Below are 19829 nucleotides of genomic sequence, written 5' to 3'. Positions count from 1 at the left end.
TGACCTAGATATCATCAAGATGAACATTCAGACCAACTTTCATACAGATCCCATGAAAAATATGGCCTTTAGAGAGGTCACAAGGTTTTTCTATTATTTGACCTACTGACCTAGATTTGGCGGCACGTGACCCAGTTTCAAACTTGACCTAGGTATCATCAAGTTGAACGTTCTGACCAATTTTCATGAAGATCTTGTGAAATATATGGCCTCTAGAGAGGTCACAAGGTTTTTCTATTTTTAGACCTACTGACCTAGTTTTTGATGACACGTGATCCAGTTTCGAATCTGACCTAGATATCATCAAGGTAAACATTCTGACCAATTTTCATGAAGATCTTGTGAAATATATGGCCTCTAGAGAGGTCACAAGGTTTTTCTATTTTTAGACCTACTGACCTAGTTTTTGATGGCACGTGACCCAGTTTCGAACATAATCTAGATATCATCAAGATGAACATTCTGACCAATATTCATAAAGATCCCACAAAAAATGTGACCTCTAGAGATGTCACAAGGAAAAGTTTACGCACGGACGCACGGACGACGGACGACGGACGCTGCGTGATCACAAAAGCTCACCTTGTCACTATGTGACAGGTGAGCTAAAAACACAATAAAATATTTTTAAAGAGAAAAAAACTTAATCTAGAATTTTTGGGTGAAAATAACACACACTGTCAACATAAGAAACAACACGCGTATTTTAAATTTTTACCTTAAACTGGTAGCCTATTTCGTTCTTTAGTTCATTACAAAAGAACGCAAAGACAATATGTCACAGGCCAGCCACCATACATAGGTAAGACACCAAACAGACCATGCAATGTAGACATGCGCTGTCAGTAAGAAAAGCTTTTATGACTGCTTTGAAATATAAGTTTTACACTTGAGATGAAGTCCAAAGATTTTCATGGGATATTCTTCAAATATTGCGCTAAAATGGATAATTTTGCTTGCTTTAAGACGATAATGATACTTTGTACGTGTTGGATTTTACTAGCGATAATATCTATCGCTTTGACAGGTACTTTATTAAACATGTTTTATTTAAGCTTAAGAGAATAATGTTTCGTTTTGTTTTTACTTTTAAAGCCGGCTTTCATATATGTGCTTCATCACTTGCGGTTGTCCGCATCACAGCAATGTTCCGTGACTTCTTGTCAGTATTATTCATGCTAGTATTATTCATGCTCTAGCAACTCCGCAAGTAATTGACAACTTTACCACATGAATCAGAGGTGGAAAACAAACGACTCTTCATTCAGCTATCTAAGCTATTTTAATATTACACAGGGTATTCGTTACGGTATAGTTTGAAGTTTTATGTCTGTTCTTAAAGAAAAAACATAAATACAGGTAAAACTAACCGTAGATAATGATGCGTTCGTTTTTATGATATTATTATGAATTACAGTTTAGTTAACTAAATCCATACTAAAATGGTTCTTGGAGTTCTTCTTAATTATGTGAAAACAAAAATCGAGGTTACAGTCTCCCAAAAGGGCAGTAGTAACGGCCTGAGTTTTGATGATATCTGTAGATATTGTCTTTATTTTATTTTATTTTTTCATAGGAAAATAAGTGTCTACTGATTCTACTCCATCTACACGTTTAAATGTGTATGTAAATAAGTAAATAATTACTTATAACTGTAAGTAATGACGTTATTTTGAGAGTGTTCCTTAATATTCTTTGATTAACAAAAGAGTCATAAGGAGTCATAAAGAGTCAGGGTAGACTTCCATTGACCAGCTCATGTTTTTTTTTTTTTGCTTAGGTATTCTAAACTTTAGGTAAATATTACATGTAGATATCAAAATTAAAACCGATCTGTCGGTGTTTTGGTCTATGTATCCTAAACTTGACGTAAATATTAGATGTTAAATTTAAAAGCTCATTTACAATGTATCCTAAAGTTAAGGTGCATATAATATATCGAAATTGAAGACAGATACCATCAGTAGATGTATGCTTGGAATTTCTGTTGTAAAGTTTTTACATAGCTTCATCTTTGTTAAGCAATTAGCTGGATTATTTAAAACCGTTAAAAAAGTTTTGTTTCTAACCATATGAAACTAACGCAAACAAATTGTTACTAAATATAAGCATTGTAAAAATGAAGTATGAGATTGAGTTATTGAAGGTAATTATAAATAGGTAAATACTTTTTCTTGCAACCTGACTTATTTGAGTGTCTCATTTTAATGTTTCTACAATGAACACCCCAAACAACGTTTTACTGCATGTAATGTCAAGGCCTAAATCTTTATATTTTAGTGAAACTGAATCTTTAATCAAACGTCTGCTTTTTTTCGTTGTAATTAATACAACATTTTTGTTTCATGTTATCTATTTTAACTGACTTTACCTTAATGGTTGCATCATCAGCATAGTGATTAACTGATTAAATGGTGATTGATATTGTTTATGACATAATTAATGAATAAAAGAAAAGGTAGATGGCCTAGAGTAGATCATTGAAGGACACCCACATATAAGTTCTGTTTGTTTAATACATAGGCTTACTTGTCAACATTGATTGCCTGGCACCATAGCGCACTTTATTTGCTTCGTCTGCAGAACCATCTAGACCCAACACAACAGTCAATGATGAAAGTTAATGGTTGATGCAATCAGTTAAGATTGGTTCAATATTATCTTATAGCTTCTAAATTAATACTTATATCTCTGAGGAAACTGTACAATAACCCGCGGAGCATTAAAACTAATACCGGATGGAACATTTTTATTGATATGTTCATTCAAACTGGTGCTTTGAATTGGATGTTTCATTCCGGCTGCCACTGTAACAGAAGTCATTAGATATACAGTCAAACCTATGGTAAAACCAACCCCGACAAAAGACAATTAATAAACACTGCCAATACATGCCACTATCTTTTTTTCTTCACATCAGTAAAAATTGTGTAAATTTACCAGTTCAGTCAGTTACAAAGTTTTATAAATAAAAAGACAATCAGTTGTTTTCTTCCTCACATTTTTCGTACGAAAATAAATAACCTAGCGATAATCGTTTTATTACTGTTGGTTACTATTAAACAATGCATCAAAGGAACGCCATAACTTACATACTCAACTACACAGAGTAATGCTCAATAACAATGTCAAAATGTTTTCATATATAAATGACATATCTCATAACATTGTTGTATGTGACATATACATAATGATACATGATGATTCAGTGTCGTCACGTATGAATCGATCAAAATGGCAATAACAACACTGTTAATTAATCACAACAGATTGTATGTAGCAAATTATAGTGAAAACTGATTTAATTGACAAAAATAACTGCCGGTATCGTAATAATGAAAAATGTTATACTACTGGAAGTGCAGACTAGTTAGTGAATGTATACCAATCGTAGACAGAAACTCTAGCTATGAAAGGGCAAATGCATGTGGTCATAAATACCGAAAGGTTTATGTAAAGAGCACGGACTTGTTATAGCTAACGGACGTTTGGAGCCGCCGGGAGATTTTAAATATCATTATTTGAACAGGAACAATTGTTTATTGTCAATTATATAATCATCAGTTACCGCAATTGTGAGGCCATTTTTAGATATGAATGAATATTCTGTCCATTGTCCTACAACCTTTGATATTATGTCGTAATAATTTTTGCACACCGTTATATAATAAATGTGTTGTTCAAGGCACTAAATTTTATGGCCGCAAGATCAACTAATAAATGTATTAGAGACGAGCAGAGATGTATTTATAATAATGTAGATGACCTTACTCTAATACTGTGTTCGCTTGCAGAAACTATATATACATATACAAAAAGCATTTGGAAAATGTTAAAAGTTAACAAAATAAAAACGTAAAAATCATTGTTTGATGTTAGCTGTACCTATGCTAAAACAATTAATGCAAAGAGAAAATTCAAGTTAGACTGTACTTTAATAGAAAAGTTCATAAAAAGTCGAAAACATTTTGCTGATGTTAAAAGTAAAGCAAAGTCTAAATGTTGTTGTTTTTTTCAAAATGAAAAAGAAATTTCTATAATTTGTGCAGAAACTCCCCAATACAGTTTTAGGAGCAAAGTCACCACAAATTGGTGTAGCTCAGCTAAAGGATTTATAACTTTTACAAATAAGATGTTCAGTGATGCTGTTTATCCGCTATGGTGGACAAAGGGCATTATTGTGCCAGTTTATGAAAAGTCTGAGCCTAAGAATTATGAAGTAATTTATCTTACAAGTACAATGGCAAAAATATTTCCCCTTATATTGCGTGGCAGATTGAATAGCCGGTGTTAGAGTCAGTCTGTTTTCAGTGATGTCCAGTTTGGATTTCGTACTTACAATAGTTCTTCCGATCATATAGTGCATTATTCAGAAACTGTTGCCAAGTAATGAAACATTATGAAAATATGTTTGATACTGTAGACAGAGAAATTTTTTATAAACTACTTGAAATAAGAGTGAGTACTGAGATGGTTAAAATGTCAACATCTATTTATGAATATGTTTTGTTTGTTTGTTTGTTTTGGGTTTAACGCCGTTTTTCAACAGTATTTCAGTCATGTAACGGCGGGCAGTTAACCTAACAAATGTTCCTGGGTTCTGTACCAGTACAAACCTGTTCTCCGCAAGTAACTGCCAACTTCCCCACATGAATTATCAGAGGTGGAGGACTAATGATTTCAGACACAATGTCGTTTATCAAATAGTCACGGAGAACATACGCCCCGCCCGAGGATCGAACTCGCGACCCCGCGATCCGTAGACCAACGCTCTTACCTACTGAGCTAAGCGGGCGGGCTTTATGAATATGTATAAGCTTGTATGAAGGTGTTCTTAAACATTGTTCGAGGTGTCGCTAGGTTTGGAGCAGGGGGGACCGCTCTCTCCGGCACTTTTCGTTCTGTTCATATACGTTGTAACATCAAATCTTAATTTCAATTCCCTGACAGAAACTGATTTAAACCAGAAATGTATTTATCTGTTGTTGTTTGCAGACGACATGGTTATCTTTACTATGAACAAACAAAGCATTCAAGCTCCATTAGATATTCTGTTAAATTGGGGTTAAGATAAATATTAATAAAACAAAAAATATGTAATCTTATGAAAAGAAGAAAAGTAGAAAATTGTCAGTGGTTTATTCATAATCAACAGTTAGAGATAGAAGACTCATTTTTTACATGGGGTTGAAATTTAGCATTAATGAATCAATAACAGAATCAGTTAAATCTTTGTCTGACCAGTCCCTTAAGCTGAATGGCTGTTTTATTTTACTGCTCCGAGATATAGGATTTATATGATATCAAAACTATAGATAGGGTACACTTACAATTTCGCAAAAATAAAACCATTGGTATTAAAGCCCAGACACCTAATATGGATGTTCTTGGTGAGTAAGGAAGATATCTTTTGTCTATATTATGCATGATAAGATTGTTGAAGTACTAGCTAAAACCGATAATGAGATTTACAGATCGTGTTATTACTGTGCAGTAATATTATTGTATAGACATTTGTAAATATATCAATGAGTCATATGAATAAAGGGCAGAAACAGTATAAATAAGACCATTGCATGAATATGTTTTTCCATACATAGAAGTATGGTGGCTGATTTCTGCCATTTCGTGTTTTCGTGTTGGCAGGGCGAAAATACGACAACACGAAAACATGAAAACTAGACAAAAACCTAATTTGTCGAGTTTTCGTGTCGGCGGAGCGAAAACACGACACATTTTACGCGAAAACTCGACGTTTAAAGGGCGCCGACAGACAAATTTATTTGTCGAGTTTTCGTGTTGGCGGGTATAAATATGTCGTGTTTGCGCTCTTTATTTGTCGTGCTGTCGTGTTTTCGTAAATACCTTATTTGTCGAGTTTTCTTGTTTTTGTGTCGGCGGGGCGAATACACGAAAACTCGACAAGTAATGTATTTGTCGTGTTTCCGTGTTGGCAGGACGAAAATACGACAACACGAAAACTCGACAGATACCTAAAAATAAATACAAATACCTGTTTTCGTGTCGGCGGGGCGAAAACACGACAGCACGACAAATAAAGGGCGCCAACACGACATATTTATACCCGCCAACACGAAAATTCGACACATAAATTTGTCGTGTCAGTGTCCTCTTAGCATCGACTTTTCGCGTAAAATATGTCGTGTGTTCGCCCCGCCGACACGAAAATTCGAAAAATTAGGCTTTTTGTCGAGTTTTCATGTTGTCGTGTTTTCGCCCCGCCAACACGAAAACACGAAATGACAAAAATCAGCCACCATATAGAAGTGTAATGTTTACGATCAAAATATAGTTCCTGTTTTTTATTATTATTCCAGCGAAAAATCATATAGTCGTGTCGATTCAATTTTGATTTTTACCGTCAGAAAAAATAACTTTCAGCCAGAATGACTTTGACATTTTGATATCCAATTCTGTAAGAATTTTTCGAACGGCGCCATTTTGTTCATGTTTGTGTGAATGACGCAAGACTGAAGTTGCAGTCTCGCGGAAAAGGCAATCCCCCATATTATGACACCAATGATGTTTATACGAAAATCAACACGTTTTTCTTTCTATACAAATGATATAGTGGATGCAAATATATACGTCTCATCACCTGTCCGACATAATAATAGTCATCAAACAGATACGAATACACATCTTTTAACGCAATACTTGATAAATTGCAAATATCTTTATACTGGGTGATAACATGATTTTGACATTTGACAGACGTTTAGAATAAAACAAAATTATGAATCATATCATAACCATTTTATGACCACCGCCCATTTTGAAAGGCATAAATGTAGACATTCATTAACGAGTAAATTACGTAGCAAGAACATAAAATGATAACAAAAACAAAAACATATCATATTCTACAAAACGCAAGGATGTTAATAACAATGTGCAGGGGCATTAGAGAATATTTGTATAGAAAATGCTGTATCTGGCATGCTGGAGATAGAACTTGGGGGCGTATAAAGGCAGACTGTATTTTCAAATACGTTGACACATGCAGAATTGTTGTAAGCGGTGTCTTGTTCCAGCAGACCTCCTTTATTTCATAAAACATCCTACAAGTGCTTTTGCTATATCAGATTAAGATCCGTAGAACACGAGAGTCAGTCTTAAACGTTCAATAAATATGCTTGGTGTTATAGGTGTACCAACAGATATTAGTAGCATACTTCTGTTTGTTTGCATACAAGTTTTTGTTAACAGAAATAACACAGAATGGTTAATGGTTTGTTACTTAAACGGACTAACCTAAACATTTAAGGCGAATGATAAATTCTCTCAAAAATCCATAAAAAGTGAGTACTCTGAAAAAGTGATTAGTGGTACAAACTTATTGACAATATTTTTGCAAGATAATCTTATAGATAACCAAAAATAGTGTGCAGAAGGTAGAAAACCGTTGAAGTAATGCAAGAAATTTACATTCTTCTTGCATTTTTACCAATATCTAACATTCATTTTCACCCACTTTATCATTTTCAGTGTCATATATACATTCTATCCCAAACTTGGCGGAAATGAACATGTTGAAAAAATTTACCCAAACTGCGGGCGTGTAACTTTAAGCTGAGAATTATTAAAATTTCATGTTAAGACCCATCGTCGGCGATCGCTAATTGCTGGTTACCAAATATTCCGTATTTTAACTAATTATTTCCACAAGTTATATAAAACACAGAATATATCTAACACAGAACATATCTATCAAAATGACCACTGTTTGCCCATGACATGACCCAAGACGTGTTTTTTAAACTAAAAGTGTATCCATTTTACCAAATATTCCGTATTTTAACTAATAATTTCCACAAGATATATAAAACATAGAATATATCTATCAAAATGATCACTATTTGCCCATCATATGACCCAAGATGTGTTTTTTAAACTAAAAGTGTATCCATTTTGTGTCCTTTTACGTACATTCATACTGGCTTTAAAACTTCTGACTAAAAGTTGAAACATGCACAATTTGCTCGTGCGCACTACACGTTTTTCATACATGTGGACGGTCACACAGTACGTAATGACCTATAACGGATTTTTTCGATTCGTGTATAAAATATAGAAATACAAATGTAGTTGAAATTGTGTTTAAAGAAACTTTATCAATGAATATCTTGCTAAAAATGAAAATTATACAACTGTTTCAATATTAAACAAATACATGTATTTCATATTAAAAGGTGTTAAAAAGTATGAAATAAACTGAGTCAGTTTACACTGAAATGTAACATTTAAGTGCAAAAGTACGTACACATAAATCTACTATAGATATGATTTAACAGGACAATTTTAAGAAACCCGATTTTTTTTTTAAATCTGATAAACAACCTCAGAATTGTAAAATACCTCACCAGTAACAGCTGACTTTGAATTTTGTTTTCCTACCTCTAAATCTAACGTATTGTCTTGTTTTGAACAGCATGAATACAAGGATATTACTTTTCCGCCCTGTAGATGATGCTTTCATATAGCTGGCCAGTCAATTTAAGAGTTTTGAAATGTTGAACATGGAAGCCACCAAAAATTATTCACAACCCAGCTAGTCTTGGCCATTTCAGAAAAAAATCATTTAACATGACACCAAGGTACTTTTTTAACTATGTGCTGCTGATATAGGAGAGATCGCCCTGACGTCACGCATCAACACCTGTTTATCTGGTGGTGGGCAAAACAATTATTTTTACAACGTTTGTGTATGGGATCGGAATTTTTAATTTCTAATAACTTTTTCATTCATTTATGGATTTTAAAAATTCAAAAAGTTTTGAAATGCTTACGATTTTCATATTTTCTTATTCAAATATCTTTTGAAAATGAATAACCGTTTAAAATGACATAAGGTTTTGATAGTGGCCTAGCGATGCTCCAGACTTTTAGAAAAAACACTGTAAGTTAAGCGTTCATAATTAATCCATTTTATTTCGAAACAATAATTAAAAGTTATCAATAAATTGCGTGTTTTATATCCTTTCCATTGATCAAAAAATTATTGATATCATTGTATTTTAAAAAAGTTTAAGCCGTTAGAAAAACATGACTGTTAACAAAAAAACATGGACGCTCGGCGTCTGCCCACCCGATCTATGTCTTATCAGTTCTAAAAATAGAATATACAACGGATTTATATACAAATACGATCTCTCCTATTGGAGATGAACATAATAATTATACAACATTTCACCAAATATTATGAAAATCAAGAGGATTTCTTTTCTGCAGCTGGAAAAACATCATCTCCATACAGCAGAATACTAGTAATATCGTCAGTTATTTTATCCTAGACCTGATTCTTGAATAGCAGTGACTATTTCATTGATATATAGATTAAAAAGTATAGGCAACAAAGGGCAACATTGTTTAAGACCGTTGTTCACTTTAAACCATGAAGATTCAACACCATGTAACAAATACTACACTTTATACAGTGAAACAGCAGCAAGAAAATGTTTGCCTAGTAAAAAAAATAATTTATTATTTACTATAATATGGAATTTATCACGAAATCGTATGCCTTTCTGATTTCTATTATAATGGTTAACGTTTGTGAATATCAAGTTTTTTTTTTAAATTTTATAAACCCATTCTGATGATCATGAATTATTTCAATAGAGAGGCACCATTTGGTGTCTAATGCTATAGTACACTTTGCAGCTAGATTTAATACCCAATTTGACCTAGGATCCCTAGAGCTCACATTTAGGTTTCCGTGTCTCTCTGTTTTTAACATGGCCATACCAGTTCTATTCTTAGGAAACTTTGCAAGTTTCATGTAATTTTCAGTTGTTAAATCCGTCTTAAACAAAGGGAAAGCTGTCATTTATTTTATTTTTTCAATTCCATTTTCTGTATGTGAAGTTCCAATTTTCATAGCTACGTACATATACATGTATTATCTATATGACTCAACGTATGACACTGAGCAAACATTATGTAAGTTAAAGAATTGCTAAAAATTCATTGTTCACTCCAAATTTCACACATAGAGCTTTCTTTGTCCAACATTCCAACCTTTCTTGGTAGCACGGACCAATCCAATTTAAAAAGATTTAAATTGCTGTCTTAAAAAACAATTCATTGTTTAACTATTGATGGCTTTCCTCCCATTAACAGGTTGAGAATAAATGCGCAGCCCGACCGGGACTCGAACCGAACCCGGGGCCTCGGAATACCGTTCCGATGCTCTACCGACTGAGCTACCCGGCCGCCTACACACTTTCTCCCCCTTTTAATATTCAAGTCCTATACCGTGATATATTGGTACCAACTTGAGAGGGATCTCCTTAAAATATTAGATGTAGAAAAACATGACATAAAGCATTGAAGTTCATTTCTTGGTCTTTTAAATTACAAATATGTATTTTATAAACGTTTTGTTTATATTAATAAAAAAAGTTTGGAGATAATTTCATAAATGCGAACGGACAGAGTTACATCCTGTCTCAGGTAGACATTGCCAGATAACATTAATGCTTCGATCTATAACTTAACCTGCCTTGCTTTATCACAGCCAAGAAGAAGAAAAAAGAAAACTGCTGTTGACATACTATTACGTTGTTTTCACAACTCAGACAGATAGGACATATTCGTCTGTGTATAATTTACCTTTGCATCTCTGATGCAGTATTTACTGTACCTTTCTAAAACTTCTGTAATAAAATGACGTACTACAATATTGCCTGCTAGATTCATATTTGCCTTGTTTTTTTTTTTAAATTAAAATAGTTTTAAGGGACAAATAGAACATTAGATTATTTTTCATAAATTTAGATCGAAGAATATAAACAGGTTACATTACTTATATCATTCAACAATAAGATATATCTAAGTTTTTGGTTATTTGATTTAACTGATCTTCATTAATATCTCCTACCAAGATGATATCGTTAGAATTCCCAATGCCTTATCTAAACTAGTAGTAATCTGATTCCTTATTTCAACATATCTTGTAATTGAGAAAATTGATATAACAAATAAGTATCTTTTAATTCAGTAACTTGTCATAAACGTTTTAATAACTTGTTTTAACAAATTAGACAAAAATGCTATTGCGGTCCTAAAAAGCTTCCGAATGAAATTATAGTCATCTGATTAAGTATTTTCCATATTTTGAATTCAAAATGTACTACATGTTTTAAACTGCTTCTGCGTCGTCGCTCCATGTTGTCGAAGTTGTCTAAGTTTTATTTCAATCAACATGCAAGATTATAAATGAATTACTTACATATCAAACAGAATGTAAAATACATGCAAAATTTCACATAAACGTCATTCTTGTGTCACTTTGAAGTGTAATAAACTATACTGTTTTGCACTTGTTATAAGTGTCACGTTAATTGCGACTTGTACTTCTAATGGTGGTTGATTTGTGCCATTTCGTCTTTCCGCTCCACAACGACATTCAAGATGTTAAAATTGTGTGGACGTGGAGCAAATCATTCGTGATAGTTAGCAAGATCCCGATGTCGTGACGCTGAGCGAAAAAATTAAAATGACGCAGGCGCACAGCTAAATTTCGGTATAAAGTGAGGGCTATTAGCGTCTTTTTCGTTCGGCAAACCTACCATTTTAATTTCTATATCTCCAATTTCATTATTGCTTTGATCAAGCTTGTTTGCATTTTCAATGACGATCACTCCAGATTTAGCAAGAAATGTCTGAATGGATTGCAGTATTGTATTTTGGCTTTCAAAGTCAAGTTCTTTTCTGATTTCTCCTGTTCCATTACCTGATCATGCTAGTTAATTCAAAGGTCTCATTAGACATTTAATATCATTTCGGATCGAAGAAAACTTGTTTTATGCACACTTAGTAACATCCGCGTACATGAATTGGTTTTCATATCCTCGTTCGTCATATTCAATTAATTTGGTTAATCTGTTTGAGTTAGATGTGATTGGCTGTAAGATCTTAAGTCAGATTGTGTAAGTATTCGAATATTCTGTATACCGTATAATATGTTTTCCTTATATTGATCCGCGCGGAAACTGGCACACCAGTACAGAAAAGATATATTTCTATGGCACCAGTCCTAGGCAATGTATGGTTGTTGCAAATTATAAAAAAAACTTTAGAAAAGCAGAGCCAACATCTACGTGGGACTACTCTTTAGATATATGGTATCTGATTGATTGTGTCACTAAAAAGTTTAGTAAAATACATTGTTTTCCAGTTTTAGTCAAGAAGTTCAATGCATTCACAATCTTGATTTATTTTGTAGAGTGAAAAGAAAGTATACTATAGGTTCAACTATTACATACAAGAGTTAATCAAAACTAAATTCATTATCGTGCTGTAGGTACATAATTTAGTGTTTTCCTTGTATCTTTGTACTGCCAAATGCTTGAAACTATGTTTTAATTGCTACAAAATAATAACTTTTAATCAGCTTCTTTCAAAGGATCATGTACCACTGACTTTAGACGTCCGGAGCTGACACTGCGCGCAGCGCACGTCATTATGCTAAAACATTTGTATTCCATTAGAATGGAAGACCTAACAAATGGACTCACGTACATCGTGCGAATATATCATATGCCACACTTCGGGGCATTTAAATAGACCACAGCTTGAATAAACTTTACGAAGTACCACAAACGAATCTATCTTGTGAACACGTTTGGAATTATTTTATTACGTCAGTACGTCGCATTATTTTAACCTGTAACCCTTGTTGAGGTTTAGGACCCGGTCTAAACAAACTTTGAGACGATCTAAACTATTGAGCGTGGTCTCTTGACAAATCAAGATGACTTAATAACTTTAGAAAAAGATATTTATTTCATATTCCGGCCGGCCTGTGATTTAGGACTAGCTGGTGTATAAAGATTTTTTTTCTAGTAATGAAACCAATCTTACTACACGGTAATCCAGGAAGATTTCCATTGATACAATTTTAAAATTGGATCAGCGGGATAAAGGGATGAAGTTATTTTTCTATTTGTAGCTCTTGGAAGAAACATTTTGTCATTACTTGTACGAAATTATTTTAAAACGGACAAGCAGTTCCTAAGAAGAAGATTTTTTTAAAAAGTTTCCATTGTTTACATACATGAAAATGTAACCATGCTCTCTCTCTCTCTCTCTTTCTCTCTCTCTCTGGTGGCCATCTATTTCACTAAACGAATCTATCTGTCAGACCATTGTCACCTCCATACAGCACATACATATGGGGGAGGTTCAACAAATTTCGAAACTGAGGACGTTGCATTTTACTATTTAAACTGTCCATCAAAGGTTTTGTATGATACATGTCGTTTTATCCATTTGACATAAAAGGTGACCATACTGTCAGGATGTAGTAATTCATTTGCAAGTTACAGATGAAAGTGAAAGGTTACCACGTCCCCTAACGTCCATGATGTTTTTGACGAATCGGGATGATCTAAGTTAACTTAGATCAGGGTCTTCCAAGGAGTATTTATTTGAAATTCTTTCAAATTCAAACTAGAACTTAAAAGGAAAATATGCCGTTTGAAGAATTTCTATCTACAGCTCTGTCGGCCTTGTTTATGCCGAATAAGATTATTATATTATATAACAGTCTTGGTAGAGGGTCTTAGATTCATTGACAAGTGTGAGTTTTTCTCATCTTTTCATCTATATGTGCAAACTAATTTCTTAGATTTTCCGTATTTCGCTCTCAAACAATATTTATTTAATAACTCCAGTTCGTCAAAGGAGCGTTATCACATTGCCCACATGCGGTGGCCAATTGTTTCTGACAAGATATTTTTATTTTGGTTGCCATAACAACCACAGTGCTGCGTGGAATAGAAATCTTTGAACAGCTTTGGAGGAGGACTGCACATGAACATTTATGCCAGGTTTCAACCACTTCCACCAAATGGTATCAAAACAAATGCCACATTTAAACAAACGACGAGGCAGGACGAGGGACAGTGGGTGTTCACAATAGCACATTGTAATCAACATTTACTTTATTTCAGGTTTTTTTTCTTTTTTTTCAGGCAAATTCATCAATGAAGTACTACCAATAGACAGATATATCGGTTCAGTATCTACTAACTCTAAAGAAATCATATTGGGCTTAAACTCTACTGGCACAGGTAAACATAATTGATCTTAACTTTTACCCTGCTAAATTTCTAAAATGGACTTGTCCATCATTCAATCTGGACAGTACCACATATTATTCAAAGAAGTGTTTACTGAAAAATTACTAACTGAATAGCGAACAGTGCAGACGGTTTGCACTGGTCGCAAAAGCCACTTACTGTCGAATACAAGTTAGTGTCTTTTTATTAATACCATTTCTACGTCACAGTGGATTTGAAAAAAATAAGATTAAACAGTTTAAAGTATCAAATCTACTGTATCCCCTGTTCAGCCTAATATTTCTTTATTAAAACAGAGCGGACAGATGTATTAGCTGTTGCCTATATGCGTACAGGATCAACATTTCTTGGAAAGGTTCTAGGTTGGCGAAACGACGTGTTCTTCTGGTTCGAACCTTTGAGGAAATATGGGGCTTGGCAATATCTGCGGCAAAATGACCTTCTGTGTCACATTTTACGGCCCAACTGTGAAATACTGTAAGTTAGAATCAACAACATTATTTATTTAAAAAAAAAAGGAAAAAACAAAGAAAAAGGAAAGCCACATTCTAAAAACACAGCCTCCGCAAACCTTTACACATACGCGGACATACAAACGACCAATGCACACACCCAAAGCAAGTACACTATGATAAAACGAACAAGAGATCACAGAGTTTGGTCAAAATCCCCCCAGTAGTTTCTGAGGAGATGCGATAACGAGAAATTGTTAACGGACGGACGGACGGACGGACGGATGAAGAACGGATGACGGACCACGGACGCAGAGTGATTTGACTAGCCCACCATCTGATGATGGTAGGCTAATAAATACATCGGGGCACCGCCTAGGAACGGTCTGCGGCAAAACCATCATTGCGAGCTTAAACCAGTCCATGGTGCCCCTACCCTCACTCTAATCCCAACCATGTTCCAAATCACAGGACAGTGTAAATTAACGTTATCCCTGCTTGATGAATTCCTATCATAAGCAATGACAACAAAAGACTTGTTATGATAAAACACAAATGCTGTATATTTATATAAAAATAGCAATCCTTAAGAACCAAAAACGCACGTATCTAGTGCCTCTACAGAAGACAGAGCAAGAAGGGAAACACGCTTAAGGGCCCGACGAAATAGGCTAGAAGAGAGAAATCAAAATGGGAGAGTCCCCTACTTGTTCAGTCAGACACAATCAAATAGGAAAGCAAAGCTTCCAACTGTAACACAGCGCGATTTTGTAAATGGGGGCGACTATCAGGTAGGCAAATATCAGTACAGGGCTATTTATTCTCTTTGTCACTTCCCTAAAAATGATAAGCAAAATTGTTTCTTTTCTTTTCTTCTTTGCTGTATTTCTTGTTAAAATAAAAAAACACAAATATGCGGATATTTTCCATTATTCATATCATTTTTCTAGATCTAATGAAAACACAAAGGAAATAATGCTCGTTTTGTTAGATTTACTGTGACACTCGGAAACTATTTCGTACAATAGTGTAGCCCAACCCTATGCATTTATCCGTATTTTATCGATTTATTGATTTCTTAAATTATATACATGCTTTGTAAATGAAATGTATTGTCAGTTGGTCAATACGATATGAGTCGAAACTAAAATGCGCATGGTTTCCAGAACATTTCAATAACAGACAAATCACATATCTAAAGAGATATCTTGCTGAAGAAACTGAATACAAACATCAAAAATCTAAATAAAATTCTAAAACTCTACAAGCATCAATTGTAAAGTTACATTAACTATACAATACTGAGATTAAGTCTGTTCTTTAGAGGTAATGAAATGTGCAACACCGCTCAAGCCCCCTATCACCGGCTTAAGCGGTATTCCATAACCGTACACCATACCAGAGAATATAACAACACCAAGTCAAAGTGTGGCTAGACTTTTCAAGTAAACATAAAAAATAGATCTAGATAACGTTAATGCATATAGCTTAAACCACATTTTGATATGTAATTGTGTCTACTAGACTGAAAGTTAAAATGAGCACCAAATATCAGAATCAGATTTAGATATGGTTTCTGCTTAAAGCCTAGTCCCATATTTTGAGAAAAATACTTCAAAGTCTTAGAAAGAAAGGGTTTCTTTACATGAAAATTAAACAGCATATAAAACATGTATATTACTCTACAAAAAATGTTAATAATTTACATGCATATAATTCCAGACAATTGACTGCTTAAAGCGGCCACATTTCCGGACAGTTCAACGCCTTTGAAAACTGTTACATAACTTCGTGATGATGCATTTGCAATAATGTCCCTGTGCTGAAATTTCACATAACTAGGTGGAGAGTAGTTTTCAGCAATTGTTCATTTTTATTTCTTTACAAATGACTTTCATTTCAAAAGGGTGACAACTTTTTGAGAATATCTTAAGTATCCTGCCGTACAGGATAGTCGTACCGGATAGTATAACAGATACCAGTAATTGTCAGGTAGATTGTTTGTTTATCAAATATTTCAGTGTTTTGATGATATACTCCTAAACCTCAAACTACATTTCAACATCAAACAAGACGCAAACTCTAGTGTATATCAAATATATCAAAATGGTTTCTATTTCATTCAACATCAGGATATATCAGTTAGACGCAAGCTATTGAATATCAGATAGATCTTCATACACCTTAAATAACTTAATACAAGGTTTCTGCTCACAGCTTAAACCTCATTTCAACACAATTGAGAAAGAAAGTTAAAGTAAATATCAAAGATAGTTTCAGATAAGGTTTTGTTGGATGTTTTACATGTTTTACCATATAATGTTATCATTTAATTTAATCTACAGGAGTGAAAATTCAATTAGACATCCAAAGAAGGCTCAGAGATTTCTACTCGACATGTTTGACTGCCACTTACAGCCATATGACAACATGCCAACAGACATCAACTTTAATCCAAAATTATTACGTAAGTCAAAGCAAGTCGATGTCGTTTCTTCATGCATACGACTAGCACCCAACTCCTTCCATACATATTCTTTAACAACAAAATGCTTCCTGTAGACGTCTTCAACGGTCATTTTAAGGTTGAGGACTTCCGGTAGTCTGAATTATCTGCCCCTTAACTGCTACGCAGTGGTTAGTACACGATGGAAACCAGGCTAGGACTTCCAGTTGTACAACAAAAATATTTACGATACATACGTACGTAATTAAACCGCAACATGTAATGCATAATGTCTTTCATAAATAAACCTTTTTTTTGGCAGTGCAGTCATATTTTGACGAGTGCATATGAAATTTTATCAAAGTTAAAGGGCCTTGCTTAATCTTGTTCACTTGAAAGGTTTCAAATTTTTTTCAGTTGACAAAAATAATAAGGTAAAGAGTGGGATTCGAAGCGACCTTACCTGTAAAGGCTGTATTCTTGTCTATTAATGGCTCATAATGCCTTTGTTAACAGTATGGCTGCCACATTTTTCATTATTAATATAAAACTTATTGATTTCTTGGTAAATCCTATTTCTGAAGTTTTCTCTTATATTTGCCTGAAGTCTGAACACCGATTAACAAAGTGGAAAGTTTTCTTGAAACACTTGTTTTTGATTATCCCCCTTTATGGCTCTAACAGTAAAATTCGTATGCAGTATTAAATTAGTGCTTTTCTACCCTTATAATCATGCATAGCATCTATTTGGACAGATCTATTAGATCGTTTCAAAATGCTAAAACATTCGCTGACGTTGGCGAAGGGGGCCTTAAGTGTCTGTCATTTCATTCCGTTTTTAAATCATCATGCAAAATGTATTAATATGCTTTTATTTTGAAAACAGAGAAATATAAGTAAACCAAGGAATTCAATACAAATTGCAAAATTTAATGTTGTTTAATTTTTGCAAACGCTATTGTTTTTCAGCTCCTAGTTGGACTGAATATGCAAAATGTAAGAAAAGTATGAATGCATCATTTACCTGTAACAAGTTATTGGTTAATTCCTGTAAAACGGCAAAGCACCGCATTGCAAAGGTACTCCGCACAGATCTGGAAGGCACTATACCACTCCTCAAAAACAATCCGCGACTAAAAATAGTTCATTTGCTACGAGATCCCAGAGCGATTATGAATAGCCATTTACGCACTTGGTGGGTTAGAAAAGAGTTAAAAACTTACACACAAATCGAAGCTGACTCGATAGTTATTTGCTCAAGAATGAGAAGCGATATTCTAGCGGGAAAATCACTGATGAAATTATACCCAGACCGAGTGAGACTGCTTCAATATGAAGACTTCAACAACCTAGATGAAAATGTGCAAAAACTTTACAAGTTTCTAAATATGGAATTTACAAGTCAACAGGATAATATTTTACGTAGCTTGAAGAAGGATAGCCCAAGAGATAAACCTACGTCTAAGAAAAACGTGACGTATATTGCGTACGACGGCTTTCATCCGTTTGATTTCAGACAAAAAATGGGTTGGAACATTTCCGCGATAGTACAGAAATATTGTGGAGATGTTTTGAGAGATCTAGGTTTAAGACAATTTAAAACAGAGGCAGAGTATCTGAATTTATCCCAAAATGTTGTGATAGATAAGTTACCGTTCCAGTTAACGTAGTTAACGTAGCTAAGTGTTACAAATCTTGTTCTAATTATGGTTCGAATATACCATTTGTATGAGAATGGAATGCCAAACTTTGCAATACTGTATATTCAATGTGTATATTCAGTCGTTTATAAGTTAACTCTTGACACAAATATATGTTCGATAAGGGAGTAATATTTTTCCAGAAATAGTTTGCTCTAATAACATGTTCTCGTAAATATTATCTCGACAATGGAGCAGCCATATTGCTATTGCATGAACCAATAAATTTCTCTGTAAGAAACCTAAGTGGTATCCCATGATGCTAATTATACAAAATATATTTGTCTCTAAAATAAAAAAATATTGTTCAAACTTATGAAAAAAAATAATATGTTTGCTACATAAATGTATCTTTTATGATATTATTATTATTATTATTATTATTATACTAGATTTATATAGCGCCCTTTTCATGATCAATTTCATGTTTAAAGGCGCTTTACATAGTTCAAATGCAGCCACACAGGGCGCATAATTCATCCTCTACTAGTACAGACACAGAGCGATCTGACCAGAGGGACAGAGTGAGACAAAGCCCTCACGACAGAGAGATCAGAAATCAGATACAGGCTTATCCGGCTAACATAGCCTAGCTCAATGCGAATAGACAGCCTGGTTCTTTAACGTGCCCAGTGTATAGCACTGATACACGCAAGGATTGCCTGGGTCCCTGACTAGTACACCTCTAGTTGGGTGGGAAACACTGAAAAGCGTTTCTGAAAATTCCCGAGTAGCTGCCGGGGATCGAACCCCCGACCTCAGGATTGGAAGACCAGTGTGCAAACCACTGAGCTATCCGTCCACATATTGTTCACATTTAATGAATATATCCTTTTATCGAATAAACATTTTATTAAACATAAATATTTTTATAAGAGATATTTATCATATGAAATAAATATATATTTTATTTTGAAATTAAGAAACAAATATTTTTATGATTGACTTTATAAAAGACTGAATAAACATACTGAACATAAAACATCGCAATATTTGACATGTCATACTGAATACGTTTTAGTATTTGTTATAAGAATGTTTCATAACAGAATGATAGAATTGTGTCATTCCTTAGTTTTTCAAGCTGATAGTATCTCAACGCATCTATAGATATTGCCAATCC

At 34.0% G+C, this 19829-nt stretch overlaps 1 protein-coding gene across 1 annotated transcript; it reads left to right on the top strand.

The window, feature by feature from the left end:
• The first annotated feature begins 831 nt into the window (after window positions 1–831).
• On the top strand, window positions 832–19140 carry LOC123530135 (carbohydrate sulfotransferase 4-like). The gene is made up of 5 exons (XM_045310855.2): window positions 832–1027; window positions 14001–14099; window positions 14405–14585; window positions 16906–17027; window positions 17976–19140. Exons 1-5 carry the CDS (start codon window positions 895–897, stop codon window positions 18674–18676), a joined length of 1236 nt encoding a protein of 411 aa, XP_045166790.2. The 5' UTR covers window positions 832–894; the 3' UTR covers window positions 18677–19140.
• The last annotated feature ends 689 nt before the right edge of the window (window positions 19141–19829 follow it).

This window comes from Mercenaria mercenaria, chromosome 13, assembly GCF_021730395.1.
Source record: "Mercenaria mercenaria strain notata chromosome 13, MADL_Memer_1, whole genome shotgun sequence".
NCBI lineage: Eukaryota > Metazoa > Mollusca > Bivalvia > Venerida > Veneridae > Mercenaria > Mercenaria mercenaria.
Note: the sequence above shows the minus strand (reverse complement) of the source record. Positions and strands in the feature narration are given on the sequence as shown.

Coding starts and splice junctions, on each gene's coding strand:
- LOC123530135 (XM_045310855.2), top strand. CDS start 895: ATGAAGTCCAAAGATTTTCATGGGATATTCTTCAAATATTGCGCTAAA. Junction 14,586..16,905: donor CGGCCCAACTGTGAAATACT/GTAAGTTAGAAT, acceptor TTTAATCTACAG/GAGTGAAAATTCAATTAGAC. Junction 17,028..17,975: donor CTTTAATCCAAAATTATTAC/GTAAGTCAAAGC, acceptor ATTGTTTTTCAG/CTCCTAGTTGGACTGAATAT.